This window comes from Mustela putorius, unplaced genomic scaffold (genome assembly GCF_011764305.1).
Source record: "Mustela putorius furo isolate JIRA1106 unplaced genomic scaffold, ASM1176430v1.1 tig00003909_pilon_pilon_pilon, whole genome shotgun sequence".
NCBI lineage: Eukaryota > Metazoa > Chordata > Mammalia > Carnivora > Mustelidae > Mustela > Mustela putorius.
In genome coordinates, this window is record NW_025422057.1 from 39529071 (window position 1) to 39552348 (window position 23278).

The following is a 23278-nucleotide window of genomic DNA, read 5'->3' on the forward strand; positions in this document are numbered from 1 at the left end:
TCCCTCGTGCTGCACACACACAGTGAGCTCTCTGAAGTATATATCTTCAAATCTCATGTGGCACCTCATCTGTTTTCAACTCTCCTGGGTGATATTTATGGTATTCCATGGCCTTGCCTCTGCCACTTCTCCAGCATCATTTCTTGCCACTGCCCTGCTCCAGACCTGATATCCTAATGACTGTTGCTTATGATTCCCTGGCATGCTGTTTGCTTGCTCTTAATCCACCTCTCCAGACTGAGCAGTCTTTATTTCCTCCAAGAACTCTTTCCTCTCTTCCCAGAGAGGACAGTAGTTTTATCTACTAAAAACTCCTCTCAGTGCTGATAGTAGTACCTCCATGAACTTGCTGCATAACACATGATCTGTCCATAAAATGTCTGCATTCTTTATGAGGCTGAGCTTCTCCAGGGCATCTTAGTGTTTTCTGGCTTATGGCTGCTGCCCAGTACATGTTTCTTGAACTAAATTCAAGATACTCAAAAAGAGTAGGTGAACACACAAATGTGGGTCTTAAGCCACAGTTTCTTAACGGAAGATTTAGGATGATATATTTGTGTAAAATGCTACTTGACCATTTGAGAGTGTCGGTTGGTATCAGAAAAAGTGAGGCCAGCACACACAGTCCTTATGGTTATTTATAGGACATTTTTACCCTAAAAGGTAGTGAATTTCTAGAGGACAGAGACCTTGCATTGTCTGCCTTTATTCCTTACAGTGCTCCATGTGATGTCCTAGACAAAGTGAGTGCTCCGTAGGTGCTTGAACTAAATAAAGAGCAACATACTATTAGAGTTTGGTATCAAGTAGAGGCAGGCTTCTGGGCTCTTCTCTTTTTTGGATTTCTGAGCTCAGCTAATCCACAGTCCAAGGACCCATTTACCTTTTTATTCTCTACATGTAAGAAAAGAATGAATGCCCCAGGTGATAATTAAGTCTGAACACTTAATCCACTTTATTTGATGTACCTAAATGTTACGGCAGTTGTCAAATATCTTCAGTTTTATATAGGTTATAAAGCCAGTATTATTTTAAAAGGAATATTTTAAAAGGAACATTTTCAAACTTCTCTGTATTCTAAAATGAATTGCAGTTACCAAAAGTAGCTCAGTGCAGTTGAATTAAGTTAGTTGCACTTAAAAATCCCCAAATAAAGAGGTACAGATTTAGTCATATATATATTTGTTCCATCCAGTTCTACATATGTCTGGAAACTTTTGAATCTTCCATCGACTGCTTTGGTGACTTTCTCTGCAGTGGAGTAGTAGTAGCAAATAGGGCTGGATCTGTATTGTCCAAACAGTCGCCAAAGCCATATGTGGCTATTTAAAGTGAAATAAAATTTGAAATTCAGTTGCTCAGTGCTCAAAATATTGCACTGGCCATATTTCAAATACTTAGTCAATACATGTGCTAGGAAGTTTTCTTCTGTACTGGATGAGATCATCTCTCAGGTTCCTTCTGTGTTGGACATCTTGCTGGTCTTGCTGCCGGAAAGCCACTGCTGGTCTGATATTTTTCATAGGGAGCTTCAGAGATTTCTTAACATTCTTTGATCACATTTTGATTTTTACTACATTGGCTATTGCCTGAAATAACTGAGTTTTTGGGTAGAGCGTGGTCAGTTTTTTTCAAAAGATATTTTCATTGTGATAGTATTTGTTTTCTACTACCTTTTTTTTTTTCCCCAAAGAATCTGCCACTAGGGGGTGCCCTCAAACCTTTTGGGAAAATTAAGTGTGTTTCAGCCTTGTTAATAGGAGTGAAGCGTAGACCAATAATACTGATTTTTTAATTCATGCTGTATAATTTGGGAATTAAATTAAGAATTAGGCACCATAATATGTATGCACATTACTTTGTTTATATAGCAAATTATTTTTCTAGTGTATGTGAGAGGCTGTCTTTGAACTATCTTAAAAGTTACTTAAAAATAATTTTAAAATATTAATTACAGTTCAATAATATTCTCATTAAATTTAAAAGTATAAACTGTAGTAAAAGATTGAAGTTACTACTCACATTTCTTGAATGAATTAAGTTCATCTTACTTCCAGGACTAAAAAACTTATATTACTATTAGCTATTTCTCTGAAATCTTGTCATGTTCAGTTTGATTGCCTGACTATAAAAGATGGATAATAATGTGATTCTATGGTATTGAAAATATCTGTTGGCATATATGTAATAGCGTTGTGGTTTGGTGGTGTTTGCTAACGTGATTGATGGATATGGCCATGTAGTCATACGGTAATAGGATTGAGAGATGAGAAAGACCTATCAGAGCATCTTGTGCTACTGTGGGATTGTTCCCTAAAGGATAATCATTTACCATAACAGTATTGAGAAGTAAATTCTCCTTTGGAGACAGGATAGTGAGGATGCGTTATTATGCTTTGTCCTAAGATAATACTCGGTGCATTTTATTATTAGCATGGAAAAATATTGTCATTATCAGTAAATACTGTTTAGAGAAGAGCTTCCTTCATGTTTCGTAAACCTATACGATTTTATTTGTGTATAATCTAATGATATCTGTGTAGCAGATAGTGTGACAGTTGTTTAGAGGCATAGTTTTTTTTTAAAGAACTAGGTGAAGATGTTCCTTGTAAATTGCTTGTGTTCCCAGATTAGTTGTTAATTATTTCAGTTTAGGCGTACATGATGGTGAAGTTTCCATCTACAAAAGCCTGTGAAATTTAAGGCATTGGTGGCTGGTTTTCTGGATGAAGAGAGAAACTAGTGCAGAGTTGTGTCACGAGCCACAGAACAGTGATTGGGAGAGGCTAGAAATGGAATTGTGAGGACCATCCAGGAGAGCCCTTTCTCATCTCCTTCCTTATTTCTCTTGCCTAATAGGAGCCTAATAGGAATAGGGCTAACAGGAGCTTGGCTGTGGGCATGGAGATGTACAATAAAATTAGAATCCACTGCTTGCACTCTTTTTCCTCTGTTGCTGACAACCAGTGATGGGGAAGAAGAGGAAATGGCTGTAGCAGCCTGATTTACCCCATATTAAACAACTATTGAATTACTCTAATGACAGGTACAGGTTATTTCCAGTGTAAGTTGCAAGATAAATACTTTGAAGCCTCTTTTGTACTATCCTTAAGTAATTTCAAATGCTTATAATGAGCTGTGATTTTTATCAGTGATTCCCAGATTCAAAGTCATAGCACTTTGAAAATTCATACAGTAGCTCTTAATAGCTCTTTGAAGAGGAAAACCAAACCAAAGCAAAGATAAGAGAGGGGCAGGGTGGCTTCCCAGCACAGTCCTTTTCCCTGCTACCAACACTGACCCCTGTTAGCACTCAGCCTTTCATATCACCTTGTTCTCCACAACATTCATTTTGTACCTCTTTTGATGCCTTAAGATAAAAATTTTAGACAGTCTTAATTAGGTGCACAAAATAGTTCACTAATTTCTGAAATATGCTTTCTTAAATATGAAAATGTTAGGCTAGCTATTTCCTGAAAACCAGCTGGGCTTTATTAAAATTTGGGGAACATTCTTATTGAAGCCGTAATTGTCATGGATGATACACATGAGAGATCACCCTGTGGTTGGCCTGTCAGACTTGCACGAGCCTTCAGAAATTAAGGGGGAGTGAGTGAGTTTGTTTTCTTGTAAGCTGTCACATTCTTCTTTTCAAAGTGTCAGCCTGAGTCACGCATAAATAAATGTTAGAAAGATTCACCTTCTCCAGTTGGGTTTTTTTACCCTTACATAATTTAATGCTATAATTGGTTTTTTTCTTTCTAACATTTAATTTTGTAGCCTAAAAACATGCCTGAAGAATAAGTGGGACTGAAAGATCTTGATAATTCTGACTTGTGTTATTTCTTTTGAATTTTTTAAAGATTTTATATATTTATTTTTAGAGAGAGAGAGAGTGGGAGGAGGGGCAGAGGGATAGGGAGAGTGAGTCCCAAGCCGACTCCATGCTGAGCGTAGAGCCCAACACAGGGTTCCATTGCATAACACTGAGATCACAACCTGAGCCGAAACCAAAGAGTCTGCTGCTTAACTGCCACTTGTGTGCCTCTTTTTTAAATTTTTGAAGTATGAACCTACCTTTTTGGTTTGGGATCCCATTAAGTTTTAAGTATATTATAGAAAGCTTACCCCATATGCAGTTTAATTTACTTTTCCTTAAAAAGAAAAAAAAAAACAACAAGGAAAAGAAAAAAGGAAAGAAACTCTAATATCTGCCCTAAGTAGTGGTGATTTTCATAGGAAGTAGAGAGGTGGAAGAGGATGAGCTTTGTAAAATTACCTATAATAGAAAATTTAAGTTAATTGAACAAGTATTTATTAGAATGTCACATATGAATATCACTGTTCTAGGCATAGTGAATCAACATAAATTTTGTTTTTAGTATTTATTTATTTATTTAAGAGTGAGCAAGCATATGAATGAGTGGGCAGAGGGAGAAACGGACTTCCTGCTCAGCAGGGATGTGGGGCTTAATCCCAGGACCCCATGATCATGACCTGAGCTGAAGGCAGATAGATGCCTAACCAATTGAGCCACCCAGGTGCCCCCATAAATCTTGTCTTAAAGGAACTTCTAGTAAGCACTCGTAGGCATATCCATAAATAACTACAGTATAAAGCAGGAATTCTTAAGTGTCTTGTGAAAAAAAGTACAGATAAATTGGAGGAGGGAAAGTTAACCTTCTAGTTGGCAAATCAAATCGTTTAGACTTTGAAACAACATGTTGTTTGAGCAAGACATCAGAAGGTTAGGTAAGTTTTAAAGTTGAGTGGGAAAGATACTGTAGGTGTAGCACAAATTGTATCTGTGGCAGGACAGGTAGGTGCTCAAGAAGAGTAAATTGCGGAGTTGCCAGTATGTAAAATGCACAGAAGGTGATGCATATGTGTGCTAAAGAAGACTAGACAAGCATCTAAGGCCAGATAGTTGGTTATTAGTTCAAAGAATTATACTGTATTGTAAAGGCAGTAAAAAGCCATTGAAAGCTTTCAAGTGGAGCTGGGACACACCAGGGTGTACTTGTGTGGAAACTGAAGGTGGGCCAGCAGTAGGGCAGCAGTTAGATTGCTGTAGCACTTTTGGGGAGATTAGATGAAGGGCTGAGTCAGGGGAGCTTAGTAGTAGTGATTAAGAGGAGGTAACGAGTATGTTAAGTTCCTGCTGAATCAGTCAGTAGGACTTGGCAGTAATTGATGTGGGGGTGATGAAGGAAGGAGGAGGCTCAATTCAGAAAGGTGGTGAATTATTGGCCCATTAGATTATTATTACTATTGTTATTACTTTGCATTTGTATGTGGGGCTTTAGAATTCATAAAACACCATTACCTCTGAACCTTCATAACTCTGTAAGTTAAACAGAGTTAGAATTATCCTTATTACAGATAAGGAAATAAAGAATTCGGGAATTTTTTGTTAATACAGGGAGTAAATGCAGATCTGCGCCTCTTACTATAGTCTTCCAGTATCTTGGCCAGTGCTCCATTCTCTAAAACCTGGTAAGCAAAGGCTTGGCATCTAGTCTTAACTTATGCCATTAAGTGTGAGTGTGGGAAACTGCTTTACCTCCTTTAAACTGTAGTTTCTTTAGATGTCCTTATGCTTTCTATTTTTCAGGGATACTTTCAAGGTAAAATGTAATGTTTTTATTTTCATTAACTCTTTATTCAGCAAATAATAGTGAGTACTGAATACTGTGCTTAGTATGGGAATGCAAGATATCAGAGATACAATCCCTGCTGTTGCAGTGTTTCACAGATTGGAGGAGAGGAGACAGACATAAGTGGTTAAGTTACTATAATAAGCTGTAATAAGTGCTGCAGTACAGGTGTGTACATTTGACAATAGAGTCACAGAGGAAGGAGCAATTAGGAAAATCAGGGAAATGTGAACTAAGTCTTGACCCATATTTAGTCATTAAACTGTAGTAAAATGTTAAGGCAGAGGGTAAAATATGTATCATCATCATAATAGTAGCTATTATTTGTCAAAAGTTTCTAAAGCCAAGGAACCCCAAGGATTGCTAGTAGCTACCAAAATTAGGAAGACGCTTGGAAAGATTCTTCCCTAGAGCTTTCAGAGGGAGGATAACCCTGCCAGCATCTTGATTTTAGACTTCTAGCCTCCCAAACTATGAGAGAATGAATTTTTGTTATTTCAGGCCACAGTTTGTGGTACTTCATTATAGCATCCTAAGGAAGCTAATGTAGTACTGACATAAGAATCAAATTGTGGTGAACACTGAGTGACATATAGAATTGTTGAATCATTGTATTATACATCTGAAACTAATATAATATTGTTTGTTAATTATACTAAAATAAAAACAAAATGAAACAAAGAATCAAATTGATCTGTGGGAAACCAAGAAAACCCAGAAATAGACCCAGGATTACAGAATCATTTGATTTTCAACAAAGATGCTAAAGAAATCTAGTGCGAGAAAGAAATGTCTTTTTAACAAATGGTGCTGGAGGAACTGGATATACATATGGGGGGAAAATGAACTTCAGCTCTTCCCACACAGCATACATAGAAAATAATTCTAAATACAAAAGCTAAAACCATGAAGCTTTTGGGAGAAAGTGTCTTTGTCATTTAGGGAAAGATTTCATAGGACATGAAAACATTAGCCATAAAAGAAAAAAAATTAATACTCATCATCTAAGTACATTAAGAAAATGAGTAGAGAAACTAAAGACACGGATAAAATATTTTCTGAAAGTTTCTCTAACAAGGGACTTGTATTTAGAATATATAAATAACTATAATTAAAAGTTAAAAAGACAAAGAGCCTTATTAAAAAAAATGAGCAAAAGAATTTAAAAGACATCACAAAGAAAGGCATATAAATGACCAAGTAGCACATTAAAAAGTGCTCAGTATCATTTGTCATTGGGGAAATGCCAATGAAAATTGAAATGAAATATTAGTACACAAACACTAGAAAGGCTGAAACTAAAATGACCAAGTGTAGGTATAGATATGGAGCAACTGGAACTCTCATACTTTGTTGTTGGAGTGTGCAGTGGTACTACTACATTGGGGAAAGATCTGGCAGTTCTTTAGAAAACTAAACATTTATCTACCCTATGATCCATTAATTCATTAATTCTGTTTTTTGTTTTTTATTGTTTTTTTTTGTTTGTTTTGTGTGTGTGTGTGTGTGTGTGTGTGTGTGTGTGTGTGTGTTTAAGAGAGAGGAGGGACTGGAAGGGAGAGAGGGAGAGAGAGAATCTTAAGCAGGCTCCATGCCCAGTACAGAGCCCAAAGTTGGCTCAATCCCACAACCCTGAGACCATGACCTGAGCTTAACTGACTGAGCCACCCAGGTGCTCCTAATTCTGTTCCTTTCTATACCCAAGAAAAATAAGAGTGTAAGTGTGAGAAAAGTCCTGTATTTATAGAAGAATGTTATAGCATCTTTATCTAATAGCCAAAACCTAGAAATAGACCTGTTGTCTATCAACAGGAGAATGAATAAACAAATTGTGGTGTATTCATACAATGGGATAAAATAATAAAAGGGAACAAAATCACTGATAAAATATAGATATATCTCAAAAATACCGTGTTAAGAAAAAAAAAACCTTGCATAAAACAGTACAGGTCCTTTGTTTACAATACATAAAGTTTTATAAGAGGCAGAACTAATCTGTAATAGGACAAATTTAGGACAATGGTATCCCTTAGGTGTGGGAGCAGGAGTTTCCTGGGAAGGGGCATGAGAGAACTTTTAAGGTTTTGTTTTTTTTTTTTAAGATTTTATTTATTTGACAGAGATCTCAAGTAGGCGGAGAGGCAGGCAGAGAAAGAGAGAGGAGGAAGCAGGCTCTCTGCAGAGCGGAGAGCCTGATGCGGGGCTTGATCCCAGGACCCTGAGATCATGACCTGAGCTGAAGGCAGAGGCTTTAACCCACTGAGCCACCCAAGCGCCATTTTTTTTTTTTTTTGTAAAGATTTTGTTTATTTTTGAGAGAAAGAGAAATCACAAGTAGGCAAAGTGGCAGGCAGAGGAAGAGGGAGAAGCAGGCTCCCTGCTGATCACAGAGCCTGATGGGGGACTCAATTCCAGGACCCTGGACTCACGACTCAAGCCAAAGGCAGACGCTTAACTGACTGACACACCCAGGTGCCTGAGAGAACTCTTAAGGTTTTGATGATGTCCTGTATCTTGATAGGGGTCTAGATTTGCAGGTATATACATTTGTAAAAAAATTTGTTGAATGGTAATATGCCACTTAAGTATACCACTTAAGATTAGTATATTTCATTGAATTTAAATTTTACCTCAAAAGAAAAAAACTAAATAAATATTAAATTAAATATTAAGGTATAATTGTTAAAATGCAGGCTGAAGTGATAAATGTACAGATGTACCCAATTACTTCAAAGTGAATTTAAAAATGGATTGATGGATGGGTACATATGTGACAAAAGTAAATATAGAAAGATGTGATTTAATTATAGAAACTACCAAGTATATGGTATTAGTGTATAGTTATTTTAACTTTGCTGTATTTTTTGAAAGTTTCATACAATGTTGAGAAAAATAATTACTATTGATAGGGAATCATACATCTAGTAACATCATTCTGTTACATGGAAAGACATCTGTGTCTTTCTCTTAAGACAGAAAATCAAGTTCGAATAAAGTATAGTATACCATTTAGTTAAATATTAACATAACAAAATTGAGTAGTTATTTTAATTTTAGGATCATAGGATTGTGACTTTTTTTCCTCTTCAGATTTTGGGGTGTGAGGTACTTTTTTTTGAAAAATAATATAATAAAATTTAATAGTCTAGACCTTGTACATAAAGGGTTTTTTTTTTTTGAAAATTTTTATTAAAAGAGATTAGTAGTAACTTCAAAGTTTTACTGTGATCTAACTAGGTTTATATCAATAAAAATGGAATGACTTAACGTGTTTATTATATTCATTGATTTGTGACTGGTCACTTTTTTAAAGTTCTGAACTATTTGAAGAAGTAGATCAGTGGCAACTTCCTCTTTTAGTAAAATGATAGTAGTTTTCTGATTTTATCAGCTACAGATTGCACTTACTCTCTCAAAGTTCAGAAGTCATTATTTATTTAATACTTTCTCTATGCCAGATACTGTACTTAGTCATAATGAATATATCTGTAGTAATAGAGCACAGTTCATAGATTTAGTTTTAGTTGGTGAAGTATTCTAAGAAAGAAGAAATAAATAAACATCTCTTCCTTTGCATGCTTCTAGAGATTTAAAACATTCATAATGAGGGGCGCCTGGATGGCTCAGTGGGTTAAACCCTCTGCCTTCAGCTCAGGTCATGATCTCAGAGTCCCAGGATCGAGCCCTGCATCGGGCTCTCTGCTCCGCGGAGAGCCTGCTTCCTCCTCTCCCTCTGCCTGCCTCTCTGCCTGCTCTGCCTCTCTGTCAAATAAATAAATAAAATCTTAAAAAAAAAAAAAAAAAAAAAAGGAGGAGGGCGCCTGGGTGGCTCAGTGGGCTAAAGCCTCTGCCTTCAGCTTGAGTCATGGTCCCGGGGTCCTGGGATCAAGCCCTGCATCAGGCTCTGTGCTCAGCAGGGAGCCTGCTTCCTCCTCTCTCTATGTCTGCCTCTCTGCCTACTTGTGATCTCTGTCTGTCAAATAAATAAATAAAATCTTAAAAAAAAAAAAACCATTCATAATGTTTTGACATTTGGCAAATCAGTTACTCTTTTTAAGTAGTTCATCCATGTTTCTGTCTGCTAAAGGAAGAAAGAAAGATAACCTTTCTACAGTCACTGTGATGAGCTTTTAGTATGACCCAGGACAGTTCTTCAGGGTTAGGCCTAACCTATGGGTAGGGGTGGCAGTCACAGAAAGAGCATAGGGCTTTCTGCTGGAGGTCAGTGATCATGTCTGTTACTGTTTACGGTTCTGTCTTCATTCCTGGTACAGTGTCTGGTACATAATAAATACTCAAAATACTTGTTTACTGATGAGTTGAATTAGCAAACAGATTTATAGTTTAAAAAGAAGAAATGAACAAAATGGCATTACAATTTTGAAACTCCTTATGTCAATTCTGAATGAGACATACACTACACATACATAGGCTTTATGGGACTGGAATAAAAATACAATATACACACAAGTATACACATGCAGAAACACCTGCTACATAAAGTTATGTATGCAGACAATCCAATAGAGAGCAGGGCTTTACTTGTGAGAAAATTTAATGAAACTCTCCTTTTATTGTCTTAGGTTTATTTTCCTTATAATCATCATTGCCATTATTATAAATAAACATAATAGATGCTTTATTATAAATAAACATTAATTCTGTTCTTCAAGGTTCTTACTACTCTGGAAGTAAAGAAATGACTTACTTTTTTTTTTTTTAAGAAATAACTTACATTTTAAAAACCTTTTATCATTTATATCTTGGTTTGCACTGTAGAGGTTAATATTAAATAATAATTTATAAAAGGTAACATTTGCATAAAAATACTAATATGTGAGAAAGCTAAAGATCATAATAGCATTTTAAATTATGCATTCTATTTTTTTAAAGATTTTATTTATTTATTAGAGAGATGGAGAGAGAGCACAAGTAGGCAAAACGCAGGCAGAGGGAGAGTGAGAAGCAAGCTCGCCGCTGAGCAGGGAGCCCAATGTGGGACTCGATTCTAGGACCCTGGGATCATGACTCGAGCCAGAGGCAGCTGCTTAACTGACTGAGCCACTCAGGTGCCCCATAAATTATGCATTCTATCTCAAACAGTAGTTGGGTTGGTTATGTTCTCGAATGATACTTTTTATGTTCTCATTTGTGTTTCCAAAGCAGCATTTAGACATAGCTCTGAAGTGTTGACAGTTGTGAAGAAGTCCAGTGCAGTAACATTTTATCAGATAAATAAGTGATATTTTAAAGCTTGTGACTGTCAGCAAAGCACGGCAGCAAGTACTTGGTCTGTCAATTTTATTTTTTATTTTATTTATTTTTTTATTTTTTTAAAGATTTTATTTATTTATTTGACAGAGAGAAATCACAAGTAGGCAGAGAGGCAGGCAGAGAGAGAGAGAGGAGGAAGCAGGCTCCCTGCTGAGCAGAGAGCCCGACGCGGGACTCGATCCCAGGACCCTGAGATCATGACCTGAGCCGAAGGCAGCGGCTTAACCACTGAGCCACCCAGGCGCCCTGGTCTGTCAATTTTAAAAGACAAGGATAGGTATCCAAAAGAGAAGCTGTCAGTCCATTTAGACATATAAAGGTTAAATGTCTTTAGGTTAAAATATTTGGGTAGACATTTCACCCTGTCCATTCTACTAAATGTAGTTAAAACCCTGGATACTATATAAACATAAGAACACTCTGAATGGTAGAGAAAATACTGTCCAGCTATGGTCTGTGGGGCCCTAGAAATGTACAGTAGAGGTCTGCTTGAACTCTCACCTCCACCCAGTGGCACAAGATGTCTTCCCCACTCCTCACAAGTAGGGGGCCTGAGTTTCTACTCTGAACTGGCAGTAATGAGTTAGCTCTTGCTTTCCTCTGTTACAGAAGGCGTGCTAAAACAAGATTTAAATAACATAATAACCAAGATACCCAGGTTCCAATAAAAGATGACTCATCACCAAGAATTAGGAAAATCTGTGTTGAAATGAGAAAACAATCTGTGGACCTCAACCCCAACCATAAAACAGCTTTTAGAATTATGTGACACGATTTTCAAGGAGCCGTCACAAAAGGCTTCAATGAGCTATTACAAGTCTGCTAAAAATGATGAAAAAATAGTTTCAGGAAAGAAATAGTAACTATAAGGTAAAACCAAATGGAAATTTTAGAACTGAAAAATACAGTAACTGAAATTTTTAAAGAAGTGCTATGAATGAGCTCAATGAAGAAATGGGATGACAGAAGAAAGAAATGGTGAACTTGAAAGAGGACAACAGAATTACTCATTTTGAACAATACAAAGAAAATAGACTGGCAAAAAGAAAAAAACCCCAAAAAACAGTTTAAGGACCTTTGGTGCTACTAATAAAAGATCTAACACTGTCCTAATTTGGAGAGGGAGCTTAAGCATAGGTTGGATGTTAGCATATTGATATGATAATTCTTAGTGTTAGAAATTCTCTATAAAACCAGAGTAAATGTAAATTGTTACTTTTTCTATTTACAGACATACCTTGTGCACCTTCAGATAGACGAATGAAGGTTCCTTAATTCCAGTTTATAGCAAAGAAAGTCTGTAGGTTTGTGAAGAGTCTGTATCCTCATTAATCCCTTTCAAATAGAGAAGTGGGGAGAGTAGTGGAGTAGAGGTGGGAACACTTGGGTTCTAGTTTTGATTTAGTTGCTAATTGACCTTCTCAAGCTAGGATAATAAGGTAACCTCCTTGGCCTCAGTTTTCTTTCCTAAGAATCAGACTGGGTTATAAATGAGACCTCCTTTAGTTCAAATGTAATTTTAAGTTGATAAATGTTTTACTTTAATCCTGACTTAACAATTTCTAAATGGTTAATTGGTTAATTCCAAATTGGTTAATTCCAAATGAACAGTGTTTTTTCATTTTCACTACATTTAAAGACACATTTTTAGAGAGAAATTAGATCAAAAGACCTAAAGTAATTTCTAAAGCCTGTAGGGATGGGAAATTATAAAAGATAAAAATGGGCTATGAATGTTGTCTTTGTTGTACTTCAGATTATGATGTGGGAATTGTGGTTTTAACCTCCCAACGGTGCCTTAAAATAAAAATTCCATGATCATCAGAAACCTCATTGTTTACTATCCAGTAGGTTAGATTTGAAAAATATACTGTGCTCTGAATAATTAGTATGTTTTTTATGGTGATTTTTTAAAATTACGAACAACTGAAACTGGATGGGGTCTAGGGTTTCTTAGTGAGTCCTTAGTGGTCTAGCAGTTTTTAGTTGTAACCAAGGGCAGAATGTGCTGGGTTTTTTTTATTTGCAAGTGTTTCATTTAATTGTGAAAGTTGACATGAGAGATACTTGATATTTGGGATACTTAATTAGCTTTCAGAGGGTATTCAGGTAGATTAGATATGCTTGAAAGTGAATTGTAGGGGCACCTGAGTGGCTCAGTTGATTAAGCATCTGCCTTTGGCTCAGGTCATGATCCCAGGGTCCTCAGTGGGGAGCCTGCTTCTCCCTCTCCCTCTGCTGTTCCCTCTGCTTATGCTCTCTCTGTCAAATAAATAAGTAAAATCTTTTTTAAAAAATGAATTTTTAAATACACAAGTTCCACCTTAGTGCATGTCTGTTGGTGTACTCTTACATGTGTTTGATGATACTGATAAAGTGCCTTATGGGATTCAGTGAAAAGCAGGTATGTAATTTAATTTCATAACAAACATTTGTTCATTGGTTATTATTTACTAATATATTTGATTGGTTTTCAGGTACTTGAAGAAGCAGAAGCTCAACATTTATATCAGTCCATTTTGCCTGATATGGTGAAAATTGCACTCTGTCTGCCCAATATTTGCACCCAGGTTAGTAGAAATAACTTCTTCCTCAGTAGCGTCCTTGGCACTCACAATTGAATTTCTTTTTAACTCTAATGGCCAGGGTCAAAGAGAGAGAAAAATGAGATGGGAAACAGTTTTTACCAAAGAGTGTAAGGATTTTGCTATACTGATGAAAAGGTTAGAGGCTAGAGGGAATGCTACAAAAGGACATTAAAAATGCAGCATTCAATTTCTGAGGTTCAGTTTACACTGTTGAGGTTTGCTTATTCAGAGTTCCTATTCTCGTTTTGTTTAAACAATCTCTGACTTAAAAAAAAAAAAGTCATTATTCTAAGACATACTAATGGATTTAGAACATTAATCTTCAGAATGGCTCTTCCTTACCCCACAGTGGTGTATTATATAACAAGTGAGCTCATGGTACTTTTTTAACTTTTAAAAATGAAAGAATCTGGTATTCTTTTGGGGGGGGGAGTATTGTAATTGTAGCTATATAATAAATTGCCAAAATTCTATGGCTTAAAGCAATAAACATTTATTATCTCACAGTCTCTGTCTGTCAGGAATTCAGGAACAGCTTTGCTGAGTGGTTCTGGCTCAGGATTTCTTTCGTGGTTGCAGTTGGGGTGTTGGTCAGGGCTGCAGTCCTTCTCTGAAGCTTTCACTGAGGCTGCAGGAGCCGCCTCTAAGTTGGTTTACTCACATGGCTTTTGGGCAGAAGCCCTCAATTTCTTTCTTTTTTTTTAAAGATTATATTTATTTATTCATCACAGAGAGAGGGAGATGGAGACAGAGGGAGAAGCAGGCTTCCCAACGAAGCAGGAAGCCTGATAACAGAACTCAGTCCCAGGACCCTGGGATCACGACCTGAGCTGAAGGCAGAGGCTTAACCACCTGAGCCACCCAGCGCCCAGAAACCCTCAGTTTCTTGCGATGGCCCTCTCCTTAGGCTGATTGGCTTGTCCTCACGACATGCTTGCTAACTTCTCCAGAACAAGCCACCTAAGGAGAGAACAGGAAATTGGCAGTGCCTTTTTTGACCTAGTTTTTGAAGTTACCCACTGACACTCATGCTATTTTTTTGTTGATTAAAAATTAGTCACTAAATCTAATCCACACTCAAGGAGATGGTAATTAAACTCTCTTAGAAGGAGGAAATGTCGGAGTTCCTGGGTGGCGCAGTTGGTTGAGTGTGTCTGACTCTTGGTTTTGATCTCAGGGTTATGAGATCAAGCCCTGCGTTGGGTTCTGCACTCAGCTCAGGGTCTGCTTGGAATTCTCCCTCCCTTGCCCTCTGCCCCTCCGCTCATGCTCTCTTTCTCTCTAATATAAAATTTTTTAAAAAATCTTTTAAAAGGAGGAAATATCAAAGAATTTGTGGACACATTTTCAGATCACCCTAAGAGGTTGTTGGTTTGTTCTTTATAATTTTCTTCCTATGTTTCTCACAACATAGGTTGTGAATTTGCCTCTGTCTGTTGTTTCTAAAGCCAGCCCCCTTGCTGCATGGATGCTAGCCAGGGTTTTGGTAATATTCTTGCTCTACAGGGGCCCTAGGGACATATTGGGTGGAATAATTTACACATGTGAGAAATGGTTTCACACATAGTAACTTGTCATTGGGGATACCCGCAAAACCACAGCCATAGTCATTGGAACAATCTAAAAACATAAGCAAATGATTGAGGGCCATGCCACCTTCAGTTAAGAACCACTGTGTTTTTTGATGTGCCATCTTTATTAGCATCTTACTGTGATATTTCTCATTTTATGTAACTTTAATTTCATATCATTAATGCATTGTATCTGAAATAAGTTTTCTGTTGGGCAGGGAAAATACATATTAATACTCTGTATTTATGTTGGAAGTTTTTTTTGCTTGCTATGTGTCATGTTCACTCTTTATCCTTTTTCTCATTGCTTTTTTCCTTACCTAGTAAAATCCCTTACTATCTCTTAGGTTGTGCTTAACTTTTATGTCTCCTGTGAAGCCTTCCCTACCTCTCCTAGCCAAAGTTAACCCCTCCTATGACACTCAAGTCACACTTAGAACATTATTTCATGATTTTTATCTTTATATATCTCCCCCTACTATATTATATTCTTCTTGAAGGGAAATCCTCTTTGTGACCTCAAGTTCCATGTGCTTAATTAAATGGCCTTTTAATTCAACATATAGTACATAATTGATAGTATATAGCCTTTAGACATGAATCACTTAATCTTCTCTTCCCCTTGCACTTAGGCAAAAGAGCATTTCCATATTTTATGAATGAGATACATATTCAAAAACATCTAAATTTTTAAGTTCTAACAAGGCACTTGGTAAAACAAAATTGGACTTGTGGCTCCCCAACATTTTGTCCTGGTTAAAAACAATTTTGTTTTTCTATTCATGTATTAATGGGAAGAACATTTTAAGTCTGGGCTTTCTACTCTACTGAAAAGTAAATCTCTGTTGTGAAAGTTAACACTTCACTTTGATGTCATAGTGTATCTTTGGCAAGTTAAATTGCATATGTGGTTATTTAATGATTTATCACATTAACATTCTCTAGGCCAAACCCAAAAGGTAAATTTTAGATTTATAAAAAGCAAATTAAAGGAAGAAAGCAGATTTTTGAGATTAACTTTTTGAAAGCTCTTGGTTCATATTAAATCAGTCAGTCTCTTATTTTATCTAGCTGAACACTTAAAAGATTCACACTTTCTAGTTCTCTCCAAATGTTTAGCTTTCGGACATTTCTCCTCCAAGAAAATAGAAATAAATTACTGTATTTAAAATTGTATTGTTTTGTTATTTGGGGGTTAAGAGATTTTTATGTTTATTGTTCAGTAAGCCTAAAATATCACCATTACTTTTTAAAGTCATTTTTATGGATAACTTGGTAAATTGCAATTAAAAGCTCATTTTTTTAAAAACTAAGTAACAGTTTGCTTGAAGCCATTGATACATTGTCACCTTTTCTAAACTCATAGCTGGGTTGTAAATAAGTGTGTAGGATGGAAAGAGAAACCCATATGATCTCTCTCTTTCCTCTTTCTTAGAAATGGTAATTGCTAAGGCCTAAAAGGAGAAAATTTTGGTATTATAGTGATTCTTTCCATTTCCCTTGTTAGTTTATCTTTGAATTTTCCCAAGGGAAATAGTTGAACTGCAAATTTAACCTTTTCTTTTTCTAGCAAATTCTTATTCTAGCACTGATGCATGTTTTCTGTTACTTAGAAAAAAAATTAATTTTTATATTATTGCAGTTTTGATTTGTCTTGCCAGCCTTTCCTCAATTTCATTTTTGGTGTTGATTCCTTAGACAGTTGTCTTTGTATACTGGTTTGAAATAAATGCAGGAATCCAGGATTCTTACTTCAGTGTCTTACCGAAAGGTAGAAGGAAAAGCATCTTAAACATTATGTTGGAGCATTTTAAAAACTTTACAACTGATACATAAACTTGACTTTACCATCATGACTTTGAAAACATATAGTTTAAACATTTTAAATAGAATAAGACCAACTGAACATAATAGTTAGGCCCATGGATTATACTGAAAAGAAAAGGTCAATGAATTTGGATTTGGTACAACTAGAAGACATTTCCATCATAAAAACTTTGAAGGGAAAATGCCCTATGTCTTCCTTGGCTTAAAATGAGTATGTAGGAAATGTCTATCTTCTTACAAGTTACACATAAGTCTGTATACACCTGTCTTATTAGTTGCTTTAATAAAATTAGATTTAGGTCTCATGAAGAAATTGTCAAAGGAAAGTATAATTCAGAATTAGAAGGAAAAGACTTATTTATTGAATTATTTTCCTTAGATCATTTTATTCAGGACTAAGATAGAAAAATTGCTTCATCTGGCAATTATACATACAAGTGAAAATAAAATTTAGCATATGTAATAATAGCTAAACTCAGCGTTGCATTTTTTTTGTTTGATCTTTTGTTTAAATTTTTCATTACATGGATAATGTGTTTTTATTTCCTACTTGCTAAAGCAATCTTGTTTTCCGCTAATAAGTAACAGTTTGTGTTCTCTTCACTATCATTATTATTGATTAGAAATCTGCAGTTTGTCAAACAAGTACACTTTTCCAATCATCCTTGATGAACTGCCCTTGACTTCAACAGTACTGCTGATTTACGGATTCAAGAGTGGCCTGAAATTATTCCTGCCTTAATTTAGCAAATGCAATTTGGTGCCTCTGCTTTTAAAATTGCTAAACTAATTATTGTTCTTCTTGTCTGTATATTTTGTTTCCTCTGTCAGCCAATACCGCTCCTGAAACAGAAGATGAATCATTCCATCACAATGTCACAGGAACAGATTGCCAGTCTTTTAGCTAATGCTTTCTTCTGCACATTTCCACGGCGAAATGCTAAGATGAAATCTGAGTATTCTAGCTACCCAGACATTAACTTCAATCGGTATGTTTTCAGAGAACACCTCTTTAAAAGTGAAATAGAGAAGGCGGGAAGGAACTAATATTTGTTCAGGGATTTGCCATAGGTCAAACATTTTATGTCAGATTATCTAATTTAAACTTTATAATACAGTGAGTTAAGTGGTATTTTTGCCATTTTGCAGGCAAGATAATTAAAATTCAATGAAAATCTTTGTTATTATATGGTTACTCTCCATTATTAACACTAAGGAGTGGAGAAACAATGAAAAATAATGTCATCTGCGTAAGAGAATTTATTTAAAATCCCAGCAAAAGATATCCATTTTATCTATGTTCTCTTTGATTTTGTAAATCCCAATTGTGAGGAAAATGTTGTTAACCTAATTCTGAGTCAGTATGTTAAAGCTAAGTATGTTTTAAGAGAATAGTATTTAGTCATTTAGTTCAAACATATAGTGAGCAATTACAGTATTCTCCACAGTTTGTTAAGTGCCTTGAGGGTTACAAGAGAAGGGATGAACCAGTTTCTGACTTCTCTGCCTTTCTTTCATCCACAATTTTATACCTTCTTCAAGCAGCAGTTCATGTATCACTAACTGAGCTCTGATCCTGCCAGGATAGGTTTGCTACTCTTTTGGGTTCCTGTGAAGGTGTGTGTGTACCTCTGTTACATCAGGGAGAGGTATATAGCATTATGATACTTTATTAGAAAGGATATAGTTTAATAAAGGAAATGTTTCTTGAAGAAATAACTTTTGAACTAAGTATGAAGGAGTGAGTAGAAGTTTTACCAAGGAGAAAAGGAGAGATGATTACATTCTGGGCAGGGGGTACAGCATGTACAAAGGCACTGTGATAAAAAGGACATGATATTTCCAGGGACTGAAAGAAGATAGTGTGGATGCAGCACAGAGAGAGAGAACAAGTTGCAGAAGGAGATGGGGGCCAGTAGGCAATCCTGCTGTGCCTACTAGGCCTTGTTAAGGCAATAGAAACTCATTAAAGGATTTGGTATGAGAGGAGGAGAAAGCTGATGTATTTGATCAGATTAACATTTTCAAAAGTTTATTCTGACTACAGTGTGGGTACTGAGTGAAGAAGGGCCATGATACAATGAGTTTAACTAGTTGGAGAGGATGTTGCAATATTGCAATACACCAGAAAGCTGGGATCGTGTAGTGGTCATGATGGAGATATGGTGACGTTTGAAGGGCAAGTCATTGTGATGGTGACGGACTGGATTGATGAGTGGGTGAAAGGAGGCATCTGGGGTACAACCAGGCATGTACCTTCAGTGTTCTCTACTTTTCCTACTGTACCACCTACACTACTTTGTTACAGTTGTTTGTTTCATCCTTTCAGTGGGGACAAGGATTTTTTTTTTTTTTTTAAGATTGATTTATTTGAGAAGAGAGAGAGAGAGCTGGGTGAGGGGCAGAGGGAGAGAGAGAATCTCAAGCAGACTCCCTCTTGACTGTTGAGCCTAATGTGGTGCTCGATCTCTCTCAACACTGAGATTGTGACCTGAGCCGAAATCAAGAGTTGGACATTTGGCTGACTGAGCCACCCAGGTGCCCCATCAGTGGGGACAGGGGTCTTTCATTAAGTTTCATGCATTATAGGCCTTCAGTAAATCCACATCAAGTGAATGAAAATACGTTTTACAGATGAAGTACTAGAGAAATTGATTAGTGGTAGAGTGCTAGGATGAAAACTTAGACCCTTAGTTCTTAGTCTACCATTCTTTATTTTTCAAACTGCATCTTATCCATAGGAATTAGGAAGTGTTTGATTTTTAAGCAATATATAATTCAAGTTTTTGCCTTTGATTTCTTTAGTATTTGGGATAGGACTGAGAGAAAACAAAGAACATTGGTATCTATAATTGTAATTGTGTAAAGAACCTGTTTATTAACTATAATTTTTTTGCTTATTTGAGAAATTGTTTAAGAATTTTTTTCTGTTCATAGTTAAGGGCTTTGCATCTCTTGCAGGTTTTTTTTTTTTAATATAGAAAGGAAATGGTCAAATTTTGTATGTAAGTAAACAGTGGAAATTTAATTTTGTAGAAATGTAATTATCTGTTTCCATGAAGAGTATTAGTTATATTAATAATAAGGATCTGTAGAGTAAATGGTCTTTCTGTTTATTTGGAATACATGTTTGATCAGCTCCAGGATCACCAGGGATACTATAAATTTTAAATTTAAAAAAAATTAAAAATGAGTATTTTTCTGGTTTTGGTTTTTGGTAAGCAGTAGTTCTAATTAATAATGCTTTAGAATTCATTGGGGAGGGTATGTGCTATGATGAGTGCGGTGAATTGTGTAAGGCTGATGATTCACAGACAAGTACCCCTGAAGCAAATAATACATTATATGTTAATAAAAATAAATACATAAATACATAAATAAATATATTCTTCCTTTAAAAAAATGCTTTAGAATTAGGGTTTCCACGACCACTTACAGTTTGTTTCTATGGGATGAGTAGTCAGCTAATGTTTGTATCTTGATGGTCTCTCAGATAAACCTTTGATGTCTTAGATCCAACCTTTCTCAGACTGATTCTTTGATTTAATTATAGACCTCTTAAATTTATTTTTTAGATTAGAACTGTGCATTCTCTTACTAAGTTAAGGTTATATAAGAGAGCTAATCTTTTCCCAAAGAAGTTATTTTTAAAACTGTTAAGGATATTTTCAAACATACTAAAAAGTAAAGAAAACAGTGTTGTGAACCCATGTTTATCCATCTTCAGTATTTAACAGAATTTTTTATTTTGCTCTGTTTTCACATATCCAACCCCACTTTAAAAAAATATATATTTTTAAACAAATTGTAGATATTAAGTTTCACCCATGAAGAATTCAGTATTTAGGGGCACATGGGTGGCTAAGTTGGTAGAGCATGCTAGTCTTAATCTTGGGATGGTGAGCTTCAGCCCCACGTTGGGTGTAGAGTTTACTTAAAGAAAAAAAAAGAATTTGGTGTTTAAACTCTTCACAAATAACTTCAGTCAGATATCTTGGTTAAATATTTATAGCCCTTTTCTTAGAAAAGCTAAAAGCTCTCTGGATAACTACAAATATACATACCTTATTGGTTAAAATAAGAAAAAGCACATTCCTGGTGATTCACAGACCTGTACCCCTGGGGATAAAAATATATGTTTTATAAAAAAAAAAAAAAAAATAAGAAAAAGCACAGAAAGGGAGCAGAAGGTTAAGCATGATTAGAAATAGCAGTTGTAGGGGTGACTCAGCTGGTTGAGCTGGAGCATCTGACTCTTGAGTTCCACTTAGGTTGTGATCTCAGGCTCCTGGGATCATGCTCCATGCCTGACTCCACACTCAGCGTACAGTCTGCTTATCCCTCTCCCTCTACTCCTCCCCTTGTTCTCTTTCTTTCAAACAAACAAACAAAATCTTTAAAAAAAAGAATTAGCAATTGTAGTCTTTAATAAGTATTAAAAAGTTATATGTAGAATATCTCAATTATGTTAAAATATCTGTGTCTATTAATTGTATCTTTGTGTTCACATTAGTACATGTATGAGCATGGAAAATGGACTGACAAGAAAATGAATAAAAGTATGATTACCATTGGGTAGTGAGATAATCATATTTAATGCTTTTTTTTCATCCTTTTCTATATTTTTGAAATTGTTTATAATAAACATATATTACTTTTATAATCAGAAGAAAAATAGTTACAAGTCAATCATCAGAAATGGAGCAGAAGACAAAGTTAATAAAAAGAGTGGATGATTTTTGTAATTTGAGTTTGAGGTTGGACTCCTACAAATTTCTTGAGCCTGTCTTAAACAGCTAGCTTCTTCCTAACTGTAGCCCCATAGACACAGTATCATAACCTCCCCTTCCCCATCACTGCCCATTCAGCATGTAAGAGAAACAAGTCCACAGGGTGCTCTAAAAGTTGGGCCCCTGCTACATTGAGAGCATTCTTTCCTCAACAGTAAAATAGACCTCGGGTTTGGAATGGGTGACAGGTAGAGGTGGTCTTGGGAAGCCTTGGCTTTTGTGACTTCCCATTTCCGGCCACAATTACCAGGCTTTATATCAATTATAACATGTGTTAATTTTATTTATTTTATTTTAAAGATTTTATTATTTGAGATAGAGTGAATGAGTAAGAGAGAAAGAGAGCACAGTAGGGGGAGCACAAGAAGAGGGAGAAGCAGACTCCCCACTGAGCAAGGAGCCTGATGTGGGACTCCATCCCGGTACCCTGGGATCATGACTTGAGCCAAAGGCAGACGGTTAACCAACTGAGCCACCCGAGCAACCTCACATGTGTTCATTTTAAAGCATCATTGGTTTTCAACTAAACTTCTGACAGAGGAATACTGGAACTTCTTGGCAAAGGCGTGTGTTTATCTTTTTCATTGTGCAGGGTCATTTATTCTGAAATTTGAGCTGGTTGGCTCTGAACGTCAGCATGTTAGGTTTGATGGGAAAAGAGGCTGAGCTATTTTTCTTAATGAAGGGAATATGGATTTGAACAATGGAAGCATTTTATGTAAATGAATGGTGATTTCTTTGCTGGGCATGAGAATTTTTTTTTTGCATGACAATAATTCTTAATAACAATACCTAATGTTTATTAAGTACTTGCTATGATCAGTCACCATGCTGTTATTTTTTTACATAATATGTCAAATTTATAAATTAGGTATTATTTTTTTCATTTTTCAGATGAGAGGATGGAAGCTTAGAGAGGGTAGATTACTTCCCTAAGTTAGCTGGTACAACTGGGATTCAAACTCAGGATAAAGTATTCCTCTAGAAGCTGTGTCCCTTAACCATTCCGCTATCCGGCCTCTGTTTGAATAATTATTCAGATTAATTAGGTTAATGCTTCTTACATCATAGCTAATCAGAAACTAAAACTGTCCTTAGAAATAATTCTCAGTCTGTAAAATGAAAGTCATTTGTCAGTCTAGAGTGACCATGAAAGATTTAAACTCATAGTATCCCAATAGCATTTTCACCAAATGAGAGCTTAATCTATTGAAAATTTGAATACAAGCATATTCCTGTCTTCTGGTTGATGGATATTCTTTTGGTCACCAGAAAGTTGAAAATTAATTAAGTGCAAGTAAATCCTGTGGTAGTCTCTACAATTGTTTTAGGCAATCCTAGCAGCCAGGATGTCAGCACTTGGCTGCACTGAGATGGTATGTATTTAATAAGCCTAAACTAGCAAAAACAAAACAAAAACAAAACAAAACAAAAAAACACGAGGAATGATGACTATATATGATCACTAATGCTGTCTATTGACAGTTTACTTTGATTCTATCAACGGTAGTTTCTAGGTAGGGAACTCTCTATACTGATAGGTTTAGTGAGAGTAAATGACTTGTCAACAG

The 23278-nt window shown here is 35.9% G+C and overlaps 1 protein-coding gene across 5 annotated transcripts in view; it reads left to right on the forward strand.

The window, feature by feature from the left end:
• Positions 1–23278, forward strand: part of PARG (poly(ADP-ribose) glycohydrolase) — a 122583-nt gene that overhangs the window by 41632 nt on the left and 57673 nt on the right. For all 5 annotated transcript variants that reach the window (XM_004765864.3, XM_004765861.3, XM_004765862.3 and 2 more), the window contains 2 exons: positions 13409–13501; positions 17749–17906. In XM_004765864.3, the coding sequence (XP_004765921.1) occupies positions 13409–13501; positions 17749–17906 (251 nt within the window). The remainder of the gene's footprint in view (positions 1–13408; positions 13502–17748; positions 17907–23278) is intronic.